The sequence below is a fragment of the Musca vetustissima genome, unplaced genomic scaffold (genome assembly GCF_032173495.1).
Source record: "Musca vetustissima isolate MV318-11 ecotype Yass unplaced genomic scaffold, APGP_CSIRO_Mvet_v1 utg70524, whole genome shotgun sequence".
NCBI classification, from domain to species: domain Eukaryota; kingdom Metazoa; phylum Arthropoda; class Insecta; order Diptera; family Muscidae; genus Musca; species Musca vetustissima.
In genome coordinates, this window is record NW_026875394.1 from 1706 (window position 1) to 15156 (window position 13451).

Here is a 13451-nt window from a genome sequence, read left to right on the forward strand (position 1 = left end):
AATATATATACTTAGAGAAAACATATAATTTGCATATAAAAAATTCTATGACATACGATAATATAACCTAAAAATAATTTTTAAAAGAAAGAAATATGAAAAATTAAAATAAGATACCTAAAGTAAATATTAATCAATAATGCTAATTTAAAAATACATATAAATATAAAAACAGATAAATAAAAGAAATTGTATATATAATATATAATAAATAAAATAATGTAAGAAAACATAAAAATAAGTGCATGCTATTAAAAGTTAAAAAGACATGTTATATATTATAAAAATCATATTCTAATCAGAAACAATAAGAAAATTTACTATTAAACTATTGTGTTAAATATTTAAAAATACTTCAAATTTAATAAATTGGTTTAGATGAATAATAAAAAAATTTAAATTTGTAAATTTAATTAATAAAAAAAAACGAAATTAAAAATGAATATTATTTATCTGATGATTTTTTGAAACTTGTTTATATTTAATCAAAATGTATTGATTTCTAAACTAAAAATGGGTTGAAAATTAATTAGATAGCGGCTGATTTGATTGTGTTTGGGGTATTTTCAAAAATTAATGGCATGAAAATACCATGGCTGACTGAAAAATTTCATAAGGGGAGGGAAAAGCCATAGAGGTGTAACATCTAAACCTCGTTGAAGTGGAAATCTATATGGTGTTCAATTTAAACTATGGCTTAATGGTATAATATTTTGGAATACATCCGATTAATAGAATTAAATTTAACTTATCATTTATTTAACTTCGTTTGAATTCAAAAACAGGTATAAAATTTTATATTGACATTTAAAGCGGAAAGAATCCACCCATTTCCGGCGAGCTAAGCCGCAGCCTAAAACCTGCATACCAAATTCGCTTAAAACAAGTGTCACGCAGATTTTTTTTCAGGAAAATTTAAAATAAATAAATGGCCTGTTCCCGTACAGCAAAAATCTACTAGATTTTACTTTTTTCTTCGATACCGTAAAGGAAAATTCGTTATCGTAGTAAAAACTTCTTGCAGTACGGGAACAGACCAAAAACATTTATAATTTTCTTTTTTTTCTGCAAATACTGTGATCTCTCGATAAGTGAATATCCAATTCAGCGATCTCTCGATAATGTGAACTAATTAATGTCGGGATAGTTAATATTTTCGAATATTTTCTCATTTTCGATTCGACCAGCATATTTACCGCTAATTCCCTAAGTTTTTTCAATACGTTAATGCCAGTTTGAGTGTTCACATTATCAAGAGTTCACTGTAGTACTTATAGGAAAAAATACAGTCCCTACAAAGTTCCAGAGTAAAGTAACATTTCACCTTCAGGTCGACTTTTTTCTGATTGCTTTTGAATTCTGATTGCTTGTCCTGGAATATACCATGTCCACATATTGGTGTAGCAATAAAACATTTACGTATATATTTCTTTTAAATAGTGAATGTTTACACTTGTTTACATTTTATTAAAATGGATGTATACATATTTCTTTCATGAGGGGAGGGGTCTTTATATAAATATATACCAAAGTATATGTGTGTGCTTGTATATATTATATATAACTCAAATATGCGCCTATTTTCGAAAACATTACTCAGAACCTGATCCAGATCCTGAACCACCTGATTTTGATGCGGAACGTGATCTGGAACGGCTTGGCGAACGAGATCGGCTTCCTGATTTGGAGCGGGAACCGCTGCGACTGCGAGAACGACTTCCAGATTTGGAGCGTGATCGCGATCTTGAAACAGAACGTGAGCGTGAACGTGACACAGAACGAGATCCCGACCTAGATCGTGACCTGGACCGATCTGAATCGCTTCCAGAGGCAATACGTTTGCGAGCACGTTTAACACTTCCAGCACTAGCATCGGAGTCACTGCCACTAACAATGTCTGCTTTGCGTTTTCGCGGCCCAGCATTGCTGTCACTATCCGATTCACTCGTAGAGATAGTCGCTTTCGAAACAATTTTCATGCGTTGTTTAGCCGATATTTTCTCCTCCAAGGCAGCCTTCTTACTAAGTTTCTGTTTCTTCTTTTGTTTCTTTTCCTTGACACCACCACCGCCTTCTCCGTCGCTGTCACTATTATAGGCATCTTTAGCTTTACGTTTGCGTGGGGCGCTTTCTTTCTTTTTACGTGGTGCACCCTTAGATTTCTTTTTACGTTCGCCGCCACCCTCCTCGGAACGTCCAGCACCGCCTCCTTCACTACCATCGGAGTCAGTAACGATTTCATCCTTGCGCGATCTTCCGCCACCTACAAAATCCGAATTGTATTATAAATAGTGGTTTCTGTATTGCAATTATAAGGACGTTACCTTTTTTGCGTTCCTTTTCTGGTGCCACATCTAGCGTTAACATCAAATTCTTGGTCTTCTCCACATACTCTTGACGTTTGACCAACATTTGTTCGCGTGAAGCCTTTTCCAATTCCTCGCGTTTGCGACGTTCCTCTTCTTGGCGCATTTTGAAGGCCATACGTTCTTCTTCCTGTTTGCGTTTCAATGCCTTCTCCTCCTCGTCTATGCGTCGAGCACGAGCCACATGATACTGGGCCTGTGACAATAAATCCTGGCATTGATTTGCCTCAATACCAGCAACTTCAATATTGAAACGAGTTTTGTCGCCATGCACGGATAAATATTGGAAATATCTTAAAAAATAAAATACAAATATATCTATTATTAGTAAAGCACTCCTAAACGTGAATAGTCATAATTACTTTTGTGCTAATTCCAACTCATGGACAGATTGCAGTACCACTTCCAAAGTGGATTTTTCATCTTTCAAAATGTTCATTGCCAGACGTTGCAAAACAACGGCAATATTAAACAGCAACACCTTAAAATAAAATCATTAATTTATAATTTAAATTTATGTATATAAATAAAATATGATAATAATGCTTACCGTATCCTGTGGTGCTACTTTTCGAGCCTTCAAAAGCACCATTTTCGCTTCTTTTAAACGATTTGCTCGAAGATAGGCTCTGGCCAAATATTGCATTACTTCTACGTTATGATGTTTGAAGAATTTCTTCATGCAGTTCTCGTACATCTGAATGGCACTGATGTACTGCTTCTGTTCTACATAGATGTGCGCAATGTTAAGCCAAACGTCACAAAAATCGGCAGTAGCTTCTCGCACTTGAGCAAAAATATCTCGTGCCTCAATCACGCATCCCTTGTGTGCTAGGACGGCACCTATGCCATTCGTGGCCCAAATATTGCGGGGATCATTGCGTAATACCTAAAAAATGTTTTTAAATGCATCAACTATTTGTTTATAATAATAATCTTGTCATACCTGTTTGTAAATGGACAAAGCTTTTTCTTGATGCTTCCTTTCCTTATCCTTGTCCTTTGTGGGTTGATGCAATGTCTGCAATGAAAAGTTGCCCAAAGCAATAAGCGAATATGCATCTTGGGAAGTTGCAGGATTCTTGAGAATTGTTTCAAAATTCTTCTGGCCCAAAGCAAACTGCATTTTGGCCAAATGCAAATTACCCAAAAGTGATCTATTCAAAAGAAATAAAATCAGCCACGACAAACAACAATATTTGAAATTTTGAATATACCTGGCATCTGGATTATCATTATTGATATTCAAAGCATCCTTAAAGAAATCGGATGCCACGAAAATTAGGCCCTTGTCTCTTGCCATACATCCCAAACGTAAATAGCAATCAATGTAATTGGGATGCTCCTTTAATATGTCCTTATATAATTTATCGGCCACATCGAAGCTGCTCATTGCCTCATTCAAACGAGCCAAGTTATATGTCATGGTCACTGATATAGAATCGTAATATTGCGTGTCATTAGGTGCCTCGGCTTTGGCTCTTTCCAATGCTTCCAAAAGTTTTTCTTTTGCAACCTTTAGGTTGCCCAAACGGTATTGCAAAGCGGCAACGTTGTTAAGAATTTCAGCTGGAATTTCTACCCTGACTTTGTCTGTTAAAATAGAAGATGCCGTTCCATAGGCCGCCAATGAAGCTTGTAAATCATTTTGTTCCAAAATTTGAGCCAATTCAATCCAAGCTTCCACATCATCGGGAAATTGTTCGGTGACCTTTTTCAAATGTGCTTTGGCCATATCGCGTTTTGTCTGGGAACTTGATGTGGCATATAGAGAACCAAGAATTTTCATAGTTTCGTAATTGCCGGGTTGTATTTTCAAGACTTTTTCGAAACATTGGGCGGCCTACAAAGATATAAATTTATTAAATATCCCGAACAATTACGTTTAAAAACTTACATTCTCTGTATCACCCCGATAAATATACATTTGTCCCAGACCATAATGGGGAAGTACAAAATTTGCCGGTGCTATTTGTGTTGACTGATAATAATATTGGAAAGCTTGGTCGTAATCATTCTGAGCATGAAAACTTCTTGCCAGTTGATAACAACTTTCTGCCCGCATAGCTTCATTTTCCGTGTTGTGGAAGGCATGCAACGCCAAATGTTGCACTTTTTGGTAGTCCTTTTTGAAGAAGAAATGATTGGCTAAATGATTGAGAACCATGGGACTAGTTGAATCAATGGTATAAGCTTTTGACAACATTTGTACACCCATTTTGTTTGATTCCGGCTCATGTAAATTTAATTTCAAGATGGCGAGACCAATTAAAGCACCCACACAATTCGAGTCCAACTCCAAAGCACGTTGAAAAGCTAACTTGGCTTTCTCAGGGTTATTCATTTTCAGAAAACAATGACCCATACCCATGCGCACATTGGCCGGACAATTGGGATTGGTTCGCAAAGCTTTCTTGTAGAACGCCAAGGCACCACGATAGTCTTTCTTATTAAAAGCAATACACGCTTTACCCAATAGCGAGGGAATATTCGAGGGCGATTGATTTAAAACGAAATTAAATTGTGCATCGGCTTGATCCATTTTATCACCTTCCAAAAGGCAGAAATAGGCTCTACCCAACAAGTGGTTTTGGTCATACATAATGATTTTATCGGCGGCCGTATACAAGTTGGTGGCCTTCATGAAAAGTTCCCGCTTCTTATCCTTTGATTTTTCACGGTTTGCTTCATGCACATAGTGCGCGGCCAACATGTCGTAGCAACGCATTTTGTCTTTTTCCATTTCCCGGTATTCTGTATTGGCCTCATTGCGTGCCGTTTCCAGGAGACGAACAAAATCGTCGGTTTTATTTTGTTTATAATAAGCAAGCTGGAACATGAATAAAAACCCATAATTCGCTATACAATTTTTTGAGATCTAGGTTTCACTTACCGCCACATTGACCCAAGTATTAAGCTGAGAATGCTCTTGCCGCAAAATACTCAAAACTTCCTCACATTCTGGCAACTGATCGGGATGCACCTCTATAACCTAGGTGGAAAAATCCAAGTTAATTTTTAAACAAATACACTTAAACCAAAGCACACAAACCTCATCGGTATCACGAAGAGGTATTTCTATAGAAGCCGACATCCTGGTTTTTATAAAATTCTCCTTTTTTAAAAGAAAAAAAAAAACCTCCAACAAACAAACCGAAATCACCACACAACGAAACTACAAAATAAAAGCAAGGTATCTATAGATCGACTATTGACCAATGCCACTAATCGATTTTTCCGTTTGTTAAACGTCAAGTTGTGCAAATGACCTAAATTGGGACGTACTCAGTTGACGTTCTTCACAAAATGAATATATAGGATGGATTTCTCTGAAGCAACCAAACAGGTACAGCAATTTAAACTAATACGGTTTACACACGATTTACTTTTGAGTGACACTCTTGCCAAACTTTTGCTTGATTGATAGTGTGTCATCTCATGTTCGACATTCAACAGACAATTTTTTCCATTGTTATTGAACAGTAAGTAATTGATCTGCACCGCCTCATGTAGATGATTATAATCAGGGTGACGTCCATACAGGTCTGAATTCTTGTCCCTAGCGTAACACAGATTTGGCCTGTTATCGTACTGCAAGAATCTACTATTTTTTACTACGATAACACATTTTTCCTTTATGATATCGGAAAAATAGTAAAAACTCGTAGATTCTTGCAGTACAGGAACAGACAAATAACTTGTATATGGTCAACAAGGTTTCATTGTCTGTACCCCCAGTGTTCAAATTCGTTAAGATTTACGAAATTCACTCTATCTCAAATGTGACAAGCGACTTGAGGAACCTGTTCCTACTTTTTATTTTTACGCATATGGTATTGAATATGACGACAAAATTTTGGCATAGCTAAAAGGTCGTTTACATTGAATCGGATTTGGTTAACCTAGGTGGAAAAATCCAAGTTAATTTTTAAACAAATACACTTAAACCAAAGCACACAAACCTCATCGGTATCACGAAGAGGTATTTCTATAGAAGCCGACATCCTGGTTTTTATAAAATTCTCCTTTTTTAAAAGAAAAAAAAAACCTCCAACAAACAAACCGAAATCACCACACAACGAAACTACAAAATAAAAGCAAGGTATCTATAGATCGACTATTGACCAATGCCACTAATCGATTTTTCCGTTTGTTAAACGTCAAGTTGTGCAAATGACCTAAATTGGGACGTACTCAGTTGACGTTCTTCACAAAATGAATATATAGGATGGATTTCTCTGAAGCAACCAAACAGGTACAGCAATTTAAACTAATACGGTTTACACACGATTTACTTTTGAGTGACACTCTTGCCAAACTTTTGCTTGATTGATAGTGTGTCATCTCATGTTCGACATTCAACAGACAATTTTTTCCATTGTTATTGAACAGTAAGTAATTGATCTGCACCGCCTCATGTAGATGATTATAATCAGGGTGACGTCCATACAGGTCTGAATTCTTGTCCCTAGCGTAACACAGATTTGGCCTGTTATCGTACTGCAAGAATCTACTATTTTTTACTACGATAACACATTTTTCCTTTATGATATCGGAAAAATAGTAAAAACTCGTAGATTCTTGCAGTACAGGAACAGACAAATAACTTGTATATGGTCAACAAGGTTTCATTGTCTGTACCCCCAGTGTTCAAATTCGTTAAGATTTACGAAATTCACTCTATCTCAAATGTGACAAGCGACTTGAGGAACCTGTTCCTACTTTTTATTTTTACGCATATGGTATTGAATATGACGACAAAATTTTGGCATAGCTAAAAGGTCGTTTACATTGAATCGGATTTGGTTAACCCAGTGGGTTTAAATTTTCAATTCCTTTGAATATATGCCAAATAAATCCTCATAAAGTAGGTTAACCCGGCAAAAAGTTCTAATGTAAATGCCGTATAATAGACGAAATTGGCATAGTTAATAGACGAAAAAGATATTTCAGTCTGAAAATAAATTGAATTTATTGATATTTATGGTATGTTCCCGTACTGCAAGAATCTACTCGATTTTACTATTTTTTCGATATCATAAAGGAAAAAAGTGTTATCGGAGTAAAAAGTAGTAGATTCTTGCAGTACGGGAACAGACCATTAAGGGCTAAGCAGAATGCTCGCGTTGAGCCATCCGTCGCGTTACATGTTATCGAAAATACAACAACCACAAGGAAACGATAACACAAACGCATATCGTTTCCTTGTGGTTGTTGTATTTTCGATAACATATAACACGACGGGTGGCTCAACGCGAGCATTCTGCTTAGCCCTTTAGTATGTTTTGTTAACATTATTTCGACATATCAAACTGAAACTAGGGTTTAAATACAATAACAATTTTCTATCTGATGGTTGTTGTATTTGTTGTAGTTTGGAGTTACCTTGCATAATTGTACCATGATTCCTTGCGTTTTAGGGATTGTTCCCAAAATTTATTGAACACATTTCTCGCAGCGTCAAAACGAGCTATAATATACTGAAAAAAAAATTTGCTTGGTTGCACATCATTGGTAGTATATCCCAAAAATCGTATGTAAACAAAGTGTTGCATATTTAAGTCCTATGCTTGGTGTTGGATTTTTACGATGTGGCAACACTAGCATTTTTGTCGATTTGTTTTTATCGCGTATTTATTTCGTTAAAGGCAAATTTTGATTCCATTTAAAAACATTGCTTTCCAATTTAAAGCATAACCCATTTTATAAAATTCGTGCACAAAAATGTGGTTTATGACACACACTACAAGCGGTAAGTGAATATGGAGTCTCAAGGTGTCATTTGTTGGTCATATTTTTGAGCAGACTAATGAACAATGAGAACGATGCATCAAATGAATGTTGATGGCTCAGTGCCTTGCACTTATACAGAAAAAGGATGGGAATGAGTTTAACTTGAAAATGTCGGGATTTATGGATGAAAGGCGTATTTTTTTTAGAGAAAATATGAATAAAAATTTTATCATTACTTATGGTATGTCGTATTTATTGAAAAAAGCCATACAGATTTATGTTAATGATTACCTGTAATGTATGTAAGTGTGTATGTGCAAGCATACTCAGTCCCGCTTAAATTTATTTGTTCTTGCATAAAGAACCTGTTTACCGTCGTCCATACTATGCTGGACTGGTAAATTTCAAATTTAATATGAATGTGGAAATTGGTGCTGAATTATATTTGGGCTTAACTCTAGTTTAGTAAAAACGATCAGATTTTTCCAGAGGTAGGTATTTTTACCCTAATTATGGGGATATCTTTTTTTCTTGGGGGACGTACCCGGTTACCCGGTTATTTGACCCGGAAGTTCAGGTACGGGTACCCGGTTATATCCGGTTCTACGGGTAATATAATATGGGTATCATTTTAAAGGTTATAAAAATACCTTTCCATTGAGTGGTAATATGATGGGGTTATCTCAAACCATTTTGGAGATATAGTCAAAAAAACTGGGTTTTGGTCCCCGATTTTTTTGAAAAACTCCCTAAAAGTCGAACTTGGGCCCATTATAGTACCTGTCTAACCCAAACTCAAATGATAGACCACAATTTGCCCTTTCCAAAATGGTGCGATATGTGGCTGTATCTGTTGTGGATCAAAAGATATGGGCCTTAGAACCCTACAAAAACAAGAAAATTCTGTCGCGTAGCCGGTGTTGGTATCTGTCCATAGGAGAAAGTCTTAAATCCACGGCCGAAGGCCGGCTACACAAAAAATATTTTATTTAGAAGGATTTTCTGCCGCGTTAGCCGGTGTTGGCATCTGTCCATAGGAGAAAGTCTTAAATCCCCGGCCGAAGGCCGGTCACCCAAAAAAATATTCCATTTAACAAGAGATTCTGTCGCGTAGCCGGTGTTGGTAGCTGTCCATAGGAGAAAGTCTTAAATCCCCGGCCGAAGGCCGGCTACACAAGAAAATATTCTATTTAGAAGGATTTTCTGCCGCGTTAGCCGGTGTTGGCATCTGTCCATAGGAGAAAGTCTTAAATCCCCGGCCGAAGGCCGGTCACCCAAAAAAGTATTCCATTTAACAAGAGATTCTGTCGCGTAGCCGGTGTTGGTATCTGTCCGTAGGAGAAAGTCTTAAATACCCGGCCGAAGGCCGGCTACACAAAAAAATATTCTATTTAGAAGGAGTTTCTGCCGCGTTAGCCGGTGTTGGCATCTGTCCATAGGAGAAAGTCTTAAATCCCCGGCCGAAGGCCGGTCACCCAAAAAACACCATGCTATTTAAAAGGAGATTCTGTCATGTAGAAAGATTTTCCTTGTTTTATAGGGTTCTAAGGCCCATATCTTTTGATCCACAACAGATACAGCCACATATCGCACCATTTTGGAAAGGGCAAATTGTGGTCTATCATTTGGGTCCTGTTTGGAGAGGGACTATAATGGACCCAAGTTCGACTTTCAGGGAGTTTTTCAAAAAAATCGGGGACCAAAACCCAGTTTTTTGACTATATCCCCAAAATGGTTTGAGATAACCCCATCATATTACCACTCAATGGAAAGGTATTTTTATAACCTTTAAAATGATACCCATATTATATTAACCGGATATAACCGGGTACCCGTACCCGAACTTCCGGGTCAAATAACCGGGTAACCGGGTACGTCCCCCAAGAAAAAAATATATCCCCATAATTAGGGTAAAAATACCTACCTCTGGAAAAAATTTCAGAAAAATTTGATCGTTTTTACTAAACTAGAGTTGTTCCGAAAAAATAAGCGCTCCCAAGTCCCTGATTACAACGATAAACTTTTTTCTTGCGGAAAATTCATATTTCCAGATATGTCGGATTCCAAAGTTTCGCTGGGAACATTGTTTTTTCCATTCATTTGTAAATATAAAAACCAATCTGAAGCGTTTGAAATCCTGTTTTTTATGTTCTCGAATCCTGCTGTTCTCACAAGTCTACTTTTTTTATTAAATTTATCAACACCTCAAAATATTCACCTTATACCCTATAGGGTCTCCATTGACCAGAAAAATATTCTATGTCGTATTATGCAAGTCCGTCTGTAGAAATCTAGATAGACCTTGCAATATTTAAGATAGAGTTTCGAATTTTGTTTAATAAATTGCTATTTCTCCTAGGCTGTTTGGTATTGTAAATAGGATGGTACCCCCAAATACCCATACAACGGTACCAATTTGGCTGCAATTTTGAATTATCATTGGGTAACGGAACTATGTATCAAAAAATATCAACATCGGTCCACTTTTTACGATATTCCCTATATAAAGGTCCCTCCCAAATTTCCTTATTTAGTGTCTATTATTTTCATTTTGTATTTTGAATTCTTATTGGGTAGCAAATCTTCCCACCAAAAAATATTAACATCGGTCCACATTTTACGATAGCCTCTATATAAAAGTTCCTCCCAAATTTCCTTATTCAGGGGAGTTTGGGTACTATGTTCATTGAATTCTTATTATCTTCCTGCTAAAAATTATCATTTCTTCTTCTTTTTATCCCGTGTTGACTCTAATTTACTATGGCATAACTCGCCATATATAAATGTCCCGAACAATTACAAATATTTTGCATGTGCACATCATGGTGGAGGAGAACCCCCTGAGTCCAATAGTACAAATGTACACTAATCTTCAAAAAATACGGTGATAATGATATAATACTGGGCCCTAATAATATCCTCAGGATAGTCTTTTTTAAGGTTTAGTTCATGTAAGGTTTAGTAAAACCATGGAAGCTTGAGAATTCGTTAGGTACTGAAATAATACTTATATGTTTACTAAATCGTTGGTGCATTTTTTTTTTTTTTTTTTTTTTTTGAAAGGAAGATTAAAAATTCCTTATTCCCCTGCTTATTTATTGCATATAGATATTATTATTAAAAAATACTAGCCCTATTTTAAATATGTTCGTACAAACAAGCATCTAATGTGTTGCTTTAAAATATAGGTGATCGCTTTTATCTATCGAATGATAAACCGAAATACACCGTTGGACGTGTCGGCACCGATTTAGAATTACAAAATGATAATTGTGTCAGTCGTTCACATGCTGTCTTCTATGTGACAGAGTCCGAAAATGAAACCTTTCTGGAATTAGAAGATATGGGTTCAAAATATGGCACATACATAAACAAGGATATCGAAAAGAATGCACCATTACCGAAAGGTGTTAAAACACGCTTAAAAAATAACGATATCGTTCGATTTGGCCGTTTACAAAATATTTGGAAAATTCAACAGCTGAATATTATAACTATCACATCGGCCTTAACGGCTGACGAAAATGCGCAATTTAACAAAAACATTAAATCTATTGGCGCTAAAGTCTTGCATCATTGGTCGCCGGTTTGTACCCATTTAACGATGAATACGCCAAGTGTTACGGTCAAACTATTGCATGCTTTGATCGATCAAACACACATTGTGACAACAAAATACTGGGAAGATTTGGCCAAGGCGGTTGCCCAGAGACAGCCACAATTACCCAAGCCGGAATTGTATCGGCCACCTTTTGATGAATCCGATGTAGATGTAAGACCGAAACCTCAAAGACGTACCATATTCAATGGCTTGACATTCATATTTCTGTGTCGCAAACATTACGATATGTATGGGCCCATAGTGAGAGCTGCAGGCGGAGCATGCAAAGAGATAACATCCGGAGTACAAAAGAATTTTCTAATAAAGAACAATGTTGTTGTTATTCAATACATACCATCCACACAATCGCAGAGTTCACAGACCATAAATGAAATTACCGGTAAGTAGCCCATTTCTTGAATTCGGTTTAATCACACTGAATTTTTCAAACATTTTATATTTTAGAAATACTTGAAAGTCATTCCAAGCGCATTATACCCGAATACGAAATCGGTTTAGCCATTATAAAATGCTCAACCCAAGAAAACTGCAATCCCCTTCATAAGGTGCCCGAAAGTGTTCCAAATACTGTGGGTATGTCATCAGCAGATTTAAGTGGAGATGCGAATACTCAATCGATGGGATTCGCGATACCCGAAACAAACGTTAATTTAGTAACATCAACGCCGTATGATCTGGCGCCTGCCAATGATTCTGAAGATATGCAAGAAACCATGCCGAATATGCATATATCTGAAACACCCGTAGAGCAGCCTAAAAAACGTAAAATCATCAATGTCTTGGGCACCGAATCCCAAGATAGTGATGATGAGGAACTGTTTCAGTTTCCCAAAAAGACATGTAACCGAAACAGCGAACAGGAAAAAGTACCGAATACTTCTAACGAGGAGCAGCAGCAGGCTGCTGCTAAGGGTGCTCGACCAATTAAACGCAGTATGTTTTCAAGTTTCAATGACAATTCGGAAAGCAATAATAAAGTCATGAGGCCTTCATCGCCACTTCGAAATGATGATGGAAATGCCACCACAAGTACGAATCGCAAACGGCCACATATTCAGGTGTTGGGCGAAGATGATGACGACGTGGGCGGTGATGGAGATGATCTGTTTTGTTTCGGCGATACACAAACCAGCAAGAAAAAACGTGAAGATGCTGGCAACGATGATGACTTGTTTGCCTTTAAAGACTCCAATAAAAACGATCAATCAAATTCGGAAAATGGGCAAAATGAAGACAGCTGCAATGTAACCGTGTCCACACAAAAGTTCGTAGTCGTTGAAAAATCAAAACCGAAAAATTATTCCATGGTACAGATGCCCAAACCGAAAATTCTACCGCGTAAAATTTCTGCCATTGATTGGATATCGGGTTCATTGGGAAAAATTAAAATAAAAAATGAGAACGGTGTTTCAATAAAATCCGAACCCTCTGATGTGAAACGTGAAAATGGTGAAGGATGTGGCGATGAAGAAAAAGATGACGAGGTTAAAATCAAAACGGAAATCAATGGCAATGATGGTAATGATGAACACTCCATGACCGAAGATCATCGCAAATGGTTGGAAAACATGAAGAATGCCATTGAAATACAAGAAATATCTTTGCACACAAATATCAAGATCAACGAACGTTCACATTATAAATATAAAGGTGGCAATGATACAACGGCAAATTTGAATGGAACTGTTAGGAATTTCAAGACATTTGTAAAGGTAAGTCAATTGGTATAT

General features: G+C 36.6%; 2 protein-coding genes across 3 annotated transcripts; one reads left to right on the forward strand and one right to left on the reverse strand.

Annotated features, from left to right (window-relative positions):
• Nucleotides 1–1592: 1592 nt before the first annotated feature.
• Nucleotides 1593–6412, reverse strand: LOC133337887 (RNA polymerase-associated protein CTR9 homolog). 2 transcript variants are annotated; one of them, XM_061546091.1, is made up of 9 exons: nt 6329–6412; nt 5260–5358; nt 4264–5196; nt 3584–4209; nt 3313–3523; nt 2917–3255; nt 2729–2847; nt 2325–2659; nt 1593–2263 (listed from the first exon to the last, which is right to left on the reverse strand). In XM_061546091.1, exons 1-9 carry the CDS (start codon nt 6368–6370, stop codon nt 1593–1595), a joined length of 3375 nt encoding a protein of 1124 aa, XP_061402075.1. In that variant the 5' UTR covers nt 6371–6412. The 2 variants fall into 2 exon arrangements, with proteins under 2 accessions (XP_061402075.1, XP_061402074.1); XM_061546090.1 differs by lacking the exon at nt 6329–6412 and adding an exon at nt 5419–5503.
• Nucleotides 6413–8090: 1678 nt separating this feature from the next.
• On the forward strand, nt 8091–13063 carry LOC133337886 (nibrin-like). The gene is made up of 4 exons (XM_061546089.1): nt 8091–8118; nt 11288–12100; nt 12166–12960; nt 13035–13063. Exons 1-4 carry the CDS (start codon nt 8091–8093, stop codon nt 13061–13063), a joined length of 1665 nt encoding a protein of 554 aa, XP_061402073.1.
• The last annotated feature ends 388 nt before the right edge of the window (nt 13064–13451 follow it).

What these genes read in the sequence shown, in the direction of transcription:
- LOC133337887 (XM_061546091.1), bottom strand. Translation starts at nt 6,370, where the DNA reads ATGTCGGCTTCTATAGAAATACCTCTTCGTGATACCGATGAG. An exon ending in CTTTGTCCATTTACAAACAG is followed by an intron (nt 3,256 to 3,312) that starts GTATGACAAGAT and finishes AACATTTTTTAG; the next exon opens with GTATTACGCAATGATCCCCG. An exon ending in AGAAAAGGAACGCAAAAAAG is followed by an intron (nt 2,264 to 2,324) that starts GTAACGTCCTTA and finishes CGGATTTTGTAG; the next exon opens with GTGGCGGAAGATCGCGCAAG.
- LOC133337886 (XM_061546089.1), top strand. Translation starts at nt 8,091, where the DNA reads ATGTGGTTTATGACACACACTACAAGCG. An exon ending in GACCATAAATGAAATTACCG is followed by an intron (nt 12,101 to 12,165) that starts GTAAGTAGCCCA and finishes TTTATATTTTAG; the next exon opens with AAATACTTGAAAGTCATTCC. An exon ending in TGGGCAAAATGAAGACAGCT is followed by an intron (nt 12,961 to 13,034) that starts GCAATGTAACCG and finishes TCCATGGTACAG; the next exon opens with ATGCCCAAACCGAAAATTCT.